Genomic DNA, 7,678 nt, shown 5'->3' with positions numbered 1-7,678 from the left:
GTAGTGATGACTTCAATCTTGTAGCAACATAACCCTGTTCCAGAAGCCTATTTGTTAGATTTCTAGCGCGATACAAAAAGTCTGTGTAGTTTCAGCAAGCTCTGGCATAACGTATGAGTTGTGATATGAACACTCCATACGCAGGAGCCGAAGTGATGTTGCCACAGATGAAAGGAAAGTTGACAATTCTGAATGAAAAGTCATCACATTTGTCGTAAAGTTTGGTCAATAGTTTTCCTTTACCATCGATTTCTAAGTGTAGGTCAATATATGAGGCTGACTTCACAGCGTCTGTAGTATCCTTTATCTCAAGTTCTTTTGGGTAGATGCAATGTATCAAATCCCCGAAATTAGGATTGTTTGATACGTCATCTATATAGAGGAAACTGAGATTGAAGGATCTAGCCAAACTATATTCTTTTTTCTGATCAGATCAGCTATAAAGTCAGCCTCAAAGAGTGAAGGAATAGGTCAGCAAGTAAAGGAGCACAATTTGTTCCCATTGGAATGCCGACCGTTTGTTGAAAAACACGTCCACTACACTGGACAAATATGTCGTGGATTAAAAATTCCAGCATTTTGTAAGCATCTTCCTCTGTATATTTGGAAGATGATTTGGAATTATTTCTTACAAAGTATGAGGAATCTCTACCAGGAACTATATATTTGTATCTAGGTGTACCATTTGTTTTGGAAAAACAACGATGTATAATGTTTTTAAGTCGGGATTTTAACTGAGTATGGGGAATAGAAGTATACAGTGTTGAAAAATCATAGGTTTAAATGTTATTATATTCAGATAATAGTCTTGAACTGATTGGGCTCCAAAAGATCTTTCGAATTTTTCAGGATCTACATTGAAGTAATACCACTACGGTATTGACGGGAACAGTTAATGCATATGTTTCTATATTTGTTTTGTATTAGGCTTAACATAAAATGTTTTGTTAGGTCGTCAATAATTCTTAGAGCTGATTGAAGGTAGTAGTAATGAGAATGACAGGAACTTCGGGTTCACTCCGGTTCAAATAAAGTTTTGTTGTCTCCCTTTTAGTTTAATTGTGCGTTTCTAATTTTATTTTCTTTTGTGTGTTCAAGTTTTATTCCTTGTTTTCTTTATTCCTTAGGGTTTCCGGCTGTTTACATCAATTCTTCCTCGTTCAAACCTTCTATTTATATCATCTTTTTGAATAATAGTAAAATGGTAACTGATGTTTTATGTTCCTTCTGAAATACGTGCTTGGCATTGCGAGAGTTACCATTTGTATATTTACAAGAATAACCGTTAAGTGAGTGGTTTCTTTCGGTCGATTCATTGTTTTGTTAATTTTATATATTTATATATATTTTTGTTTCGTTTTTTTTTTGTTTTTTTGTTTTTTTTTGTTTGTTTGTTTGTTTGTTTTTTTTTTGGGGGGGGGGGTATCTTTTTTGTTTCGTTCATAGTTTTTTTCTTTTTTCATATTTGTTTGGGTTTGAATGTACGATTTTGCCATTTGTTTCTTTTGCTGTTTGTTCTTGTTGATAACAAATTCAAATATGAATATAGTACGAAACCAAACAAACAATGTACTAATCGTATATCATCATTATTAAAAGGAAACTTCATTGAAACTATAAAAAAAACGCGAACCGAAACCGAAAATTCAGATGAGTATCACCAGCTAAAATGTAACTATTTGTAATCATTGCCTAAACTGAAAGAGTTCAGTATCAATTCAAATAGCTAATTGACAGGTCTATCCATTTGTACCGATATTAAATTAAGGTAATTGATGTAATGCAAAACAAAGGTTTTATTTTATTATTACGATTTCTTTGTATTATTTACTTTTGAAAATACTTAATTTTGGTTGATATGTTTCCCGAGGAAAGAGTATTATAATCTCCTCTATCTTTAAATATGTGGGTCACTCTCAATTATTTATTGTCATTACATATAATTGATTCTTATATCAGACAAACCGATGAAACATCACCTAGACAATAAGAAATGCCCAAACATAATCATAACATTTATTATAATCACCCATTAAAAGCTTGACAATTGTATAAAAAATATTGAATTCAATTATCTAATCAAGTCAATGAATACATGGTATGTTTAAATCTACCATGATAAAAATGATATTTGAAATGTAGCACCACGTCAAACAGAATGAAATGTCATAATGAAATTCACAATGATTGATATATCACGCCGATGAAGGCCTCCAAGTGTCTGTCTTTTAGCGATTAACTTTTCAGGACTTTTCAACTAACCGTTGGTACAGTTCTGATTCGATAAATCGTGGATATGAGTCTTTTTCCATCAGAGCTTGAATTTTATGTTGAGCCACAAGAAAGGTGTCTCTAGACGGAGTCTCAAGATTTTTTACTGTTGTCATTCTGGTTGTAGAATCTAAATTAATCTGAAATGTAAAGATATGATTACTTGTATTAACAAACATTAATGCAAAGTACAGTAAGTGTCGGTTCCATCTTTATTAAAATCTGTACTTCCAATCTTTTAGAACTCTGTCATTCAACTAACACCAAATCGTATGATAAATTTACAAATAAAATCCAAGATGCCATTCATTTCATTTTGGCGGATTTCATCCAGGTTGTACATTTTAGAGACCTGGGTTCGGGGACATAACTCTTGAAATAAGTGATATTTTTGTCATATTTAGTTTCTTCTTTCATTGCCAAGAATTAATTTGAAACTAAATGAAATAAATGTAATTGTCTTAGATTCGTACCTGAAATTTATGTTATATGGTTTACACAAACGTTCTGATGATTTGTAAGAGTTATACCCCTTAACCTAGATCTCCCTCCTTAAATTTCAAAGTAAGCACTGTCAATTAGTATTAGCTCTATGCCGTAAATTTCTTTTAAAATACTTACCTCTTTAGGTGCCTGGAAGGCTACAAAATCGGCATAGATTTTATGTGCTAACGTTGGTATGCTGCTTTGGCTAGCAAAACGTAATTCTTCACAGGCTATCCAGAATTCCAAATTTTCTTCACTAAACTCTGATTTGAGAAATCCCTGGAACATTTCTAAACCACCTACAATGACATAATATAAAATTATAAGTAGAATTATTCATAAAAAAATGTTGTTTCTTTTTTAATTTTCACGTTTAAGTAATTGTAAAGGCTGATAAAATGTCTCTCTTTTCTAGAATCAGTCTTAAAGTCGTGAAACTGTCGTTTTCTTCTTTGCACTGATCGGGCATAATATAAATGTTTTATGAACATTATCTTTGTACTTTTGTCTAAAATACTCACTTTTATCACTGAGTAAAGAATCGAATGATTTACTCCACTGTATGACCTGAGACTGAGATGGAATGTGACGAGGTAATGACAATGTAGGCACCAACGAGGTATCTGTGTGTCGTCGCCGCAGGAAGTGGAACTTTCTTTTCACGTTCTGGAAACCTCTAGAAATAATTACAATGTCGTTCATTTCCGCCATTAGTTAACATTGTTGTCATATTTCTTTGAAAAATTATTTTAAACATTATTTATTCGCTTGACATTTTATGCACAAGGAATCATTGAGTAGTTGGAAATCTACTATAATTGATTGTTAAGATCCTGATAGAGAATAAAAAAGATTAACTTAAAATTCAACTAAACACAAAACTTAAAAGTATTCATATGTGAAAAAAATGCCTCTTATATCACCTACAAAACAAATCATTATTGTTTGCATCTGATGTTATACGTATGGTTATCAAAATTCTTCAGGTAATACTAGTATACAGCAAATACTTACGACTTTTTGGTTTTTGACTTGGATTGTGAGCTATCCACCACAGTTCCGGAGGCTGTCATCAACGTGACATCTGCTGAGAGTGTTTTGTGTGCTTTCTTTATTTCACGTTTACCATCGTCTACTGCGCTTTCGCTAAGTCTTTGGCTAAGTAAAGAAAATTGAACTGACCTGCTTTCCATCTACAATTAAAATGAATTTCTTTACTTAAAATGAATGTATATACTATCAAAGTTTTCACAAATGTTAAGTGAAAACAACTTGAAATTCTAGATAATCTATGGGGTATAACGTTTTGCTGGCCAAAGGAACATACCAAAATAACAACAGCACATACAATCTACGCTGACTTTTAAGCTAGAATAATTATTATATATGAAAATTCTTTTTCAAATTATTTTTTTGTGATTATAATTTGTAAAAACATGAGTTGCTCATTATATCTTTGTATAATGTCAATTTTGTCATGTTTTCAGATTTCTATTTAAACTATCATGTTTATGGGGCTATTTTCAGAAAATTTTGCGTAAACAAAAATAAAAACATGATGTTTTAAATCAGCTATGGTTTTAAACTTAGTTTTCATGTAAGGATCAATTTGTCTAAAAATGGCTACGAAAATATCCAATAATAAACAACTCCGCGGGGATGGTAATCTTATATCTCCATAATTTGTATCCTCCTTTCAAAATACTAATTTCATTTTATTACATTTTCAAAACATAAATTGCAACTTAATGCCTGAAGTCGTTGTTTTTTTTAAACCTATTGTTTGGTGCATATAGTTCAGTGTGAATTTGTTAATGTGGAGATATGATCGGCGCACTTTATGTTTTGTTATCTTTATTGCTGATTTATGCCAACAACAATGGATTTATATAGGTATACTCTAAGATGTTTTAATTGACAACTACAAAAAATGTAGTAGAATTTAATTATTAATTCTTTGTTAGCTGTTTATTTATTTTTTTTTTATTTCTTTCTTTTCATCTTTTACAAAGTTAAGAGTTTAAAGGTTTGTCTTACCTTTTAAGTAACGATTAACATAGCGAACTTTATGTCACAAACTATTATATTCCCTAACAACGTCAGAAAAGCAATATATTTCATGTACACATTTCATATCTAGCCAAAGATCACAATAAATGTGATTTTGTTATAATGCCAAGAGAACATAGTTTTGTTGGTAAATATTAGTTATGGCTGTCAATTCTAATTATGTTTTGGACATTGCGTTGTCACGAGGAATGACAAGTACTGTATCTTCTGTGGTAGGACGTTTGCATGCCGGGAATGAAATCGCCTTTCATGCTAATTGACTCATAGATCGCGCCCCATGCAATTAAGATCAAGGAATTGTATCTTAAAACAATTGCTAGTTACAAACGTACAATGCACGATAATTATTATGCGTTGATTAACATTCGTTTATATGCCTAACTACAGGGTTCCAATGAATGTTTATTAACTTAGATTAAAGTATGCTTTGGCAGCTTTCGCTTATTGTCTTGCATTTATTTTGCCATTTAAAAGCTTTGAGAGTTATTAAGGGAACCACGATTCTAGTTCATGGATTAAGCACTTTCTTATAAAATGCATAAACCAGTTATTATTCATGGAGTGAGTCTCCCTATGAATTGCTTTGCCTGAATAAGACTCACATTTGGAAGAGTTTAATTTGTTTTTGTTTTTTGTTTTGTTAATTTTTTTTTTCGTTTATTTGGTTTATATGCTGTTTGTTTTTGTTTTTTTTTAAGCATTTGGAAGTTAAAATAAGTAAATTAGTGTTGTTTTTCTCAAAATTCATTTGTGCACTTAAATATTTTGATTGGTCTTTAGTTTAATTGAGATTCATTTGCTAAAATAGTCAAAAGATGTAAACACTTACGGTATTGTGTCTCCTGTCCATATAGGATTCACGAAGAAACGAAGCATGAGCCGGAACATCGTTCGCACAACCTGCACTTTGACTGCGTCTTAAAGACTGTGATATCATTCTCTTGAATCTTCTCTTCAATGATCCCTTTTCCTTTCTATATAAACTTGATGCTGAGCATACCGAATCAGATGTTGATCTATTTTCCGAGTAAGAGTCAGAGCCTTCAGATACATCACAGCCAAAAGTGATTCTGTTGCTCTTTGTTCCTGAAGATGTTGACTTTACACTATCGATACTATCTCTGGAACATTTCCGTCTTTGGCTTATTTCATTTAGCATTCTTCGTAAATGTACGAAACTAGACGAATATCTCCTTTCATCTTTTTCTATGTCACATGTATCCTCAACAACGGCACAGGGTAAAAGCATTCTGCTTTTTTTCTTAGTGTTTATTAAAATGTTGAAAGCAGATTTTATTGTTTCCTTTTCGAAAACAAACCTTTTACTAATAACAAAATTAGTCAGTTTCTGATTGCAAAGTTTACCATTCAAATACGATAGTGTTTCTGAACAAGCTGACTGGAAAATAAGAATATATAGCCGTTGATTTGTAAGAAAATCAATAATACGACAAACATCTCACATCAATGGCTCAAGGTTGTCATATTTATACCGGTCGATCAATGGTATTTTGCTGTGGTTTCTTTTTTCAATGTTCCTCCTACATGTTATCATATTCAAATATACTTCGTTTTTTATGGTTTTTTTTTAATTTTATTTCTTAAATTTATATAGATTGTATTTATATGTAATTGATAGAGTAGTACAAATGTCAACTTCGACTTTGTCAATATGTATAAATTCCTTCTGACTACATCGATAAATCGGTGTAATACCGTGAAGCGGGTGCTAATTTTGGAGTATTTTGGCCGCCTTAATAAGTTCAGAAATAATATTAACTCTGTGCTTCAGTACTCAATGCACAAATTAACATGTGCGAAAATTAGATACGCATAAATTTTTCTTATACTTTTTTTACCCCAAAAACCCCAATTTTACACCTACCAAAATTACCTGCCATTCTGTATAATGTATTTAAACAGTGCCCCTAAAAGCATCATGGTTAAATGAACATACATGATTTTAACTGGTAAAATCCAGTATAAATTGAATTTTGCTACCTATACGCACATTTAGAACACATGAACAAACGACGATAATAAACAAAATTAGTGCAAAATGCATTTTGTACCTAAACTGTTAATTAAACAGATGAACTAATGATGGAATAAAAAATAATTACCTGCTAATTTTTTCAAAAGACGTTTGACCGAACCCAGCTTACATTAACTACTACACTCGAGTATGTAGAAATCGCTTTTAAAGTATAACACCTACTTCAAAGTCTTTTAAATATAAGGTTGCCATTTGCCGTGAAAACCTACGCAGAAAAGTTGTAAATTTCTGACTCATTATACAATGTGACCACTATTTTGACGATTGTCTGATAGAGTGTTTGTTAGGCACATGTACCTATTAGAATTTTCCATATATGCATATTATGTAAACAGATAATCTGCAGTTCGTATCTAAAACTGTCGTGATATGTCTTTAAATAAAGGCTTTGGGCAAACTGTCAATTCTAGAGAGAATCTTACATTACATGCTTACCTTACGTGCATTCAGTGTGATCCTTGTTCCCTTATACAGTATGATTCTTTTCACAATTCAAGGATGCGGACATCAATACTCATTGACTTAGAGATTTCTACTCACAGATATGACGCTAGAATGACAACGGCCCCTTATATGTTACTGTCAATTATTTGTTTACTTTGTAACTTTACAATTATATGACATAGTTTTGACCGATGAGTAATTATTACGATATGTTTTGAAACAAACATTGGCAACAACAACTAAATATTTTAAATTTGATGATGCAAATGGGAGCATTAAATATTAAAAAGCTTATTGAAAACAAGTTAACTCCCATGTCTATGTTAATTGTTCTATTAACAATGAAGTCTG

General features: G+C 31.6%; 1 protein-coding gene across 2 annotated transcripts; it reads right to left on the bottom strand.

Moving 5' to 3' along the window:
- Nucleotides 1-2,004: 2,004 nt before the first annotated feature.
- On the bottom strand, nucleotides 2,005-7,459 carry LOC148611543 (uncharacterized). Of its 2 annotated transcripts, XM_088592195.1 has the most exons (7): nucleotides 7,319-7,424; nucleotides 6,951-7,088; nucleotides 5,657-6,226; nucleotides 3,772-3,950; nucleotides 3,279-3,433; nucleotides 2,893-3,056; nucleotides 2,005-2,411 (listed from the first exon to the last, which is right to left on the bottom strand). In XM_088592195.1, the coding sequence occupies exons 3-7, from the start codon at nucleotides 6,074-6,076 to the stop codon at nucleotides 2,244-2,246; spliced, it is 1,086 nt and encodes a 361-aa protein (XP_088448321.1). In that variant the 5' UTR covers nucleotides 6,077-6,226; nucleotides 6,951-7,088; nucleotides 7,319-7,424; the 3' UTR covers nucleotides 2,005-2,243. The 2 variants fall into 2 exon arrangements, with proteins under 2 accessions (XP_088448321.1, XP_088448320.1); XM_088592194.1 differs by lacking the exon at nucleotides 6,951-7,088 and having other exon boundaries at nucleotides 7,319-7,459.
- Nucleotides 7,460-7,678: the final 219 nt, after the last annotated feature.

The sequence above is a fragment of the Perna viridis genome, chromosome 7, assembly GCF_037379345.1.
Source record: "Perna viridis isolate PV_CMFRI_1.1 ecotype Kerala chromosome 7, ASM3737934v1, whole genome shotgun sequence".
In the NCBI taxonomy this organism is placed as follows: domain Eukaryota; kingdom Metazoa; phylum Mollusca; class Bivalvia; order Mytilida; family Mytilidae; genus Perna; species Perna viridis.
This window is presented reverse-complemented; position numbering and strand designations above follow the sequence as displayed.

Coding starts and splice junctions, on each gene's coding strand:
- LOC148611543 (XM_088592194.1), bottom strand. CDS start 6,076: ATGCTTTTACCCTGTGCCGTTGTTGAGGATACATGTGACATAGAAAAA. Junction 3,951..5,656: donor TGGACAGGAGACACAATACC/GTAAGTGTTTAC, acceptor TTTTAATTGTAG/ATGGAAAGCAGGTCAGTTCA. Junction 3,434..3,771: donor AAGTCAAAAACCAAAAAGTC/GTAAGTATTTGC, acceptor AATTATTTCTAG/AGGTTTCCAGAACGTGAAAA.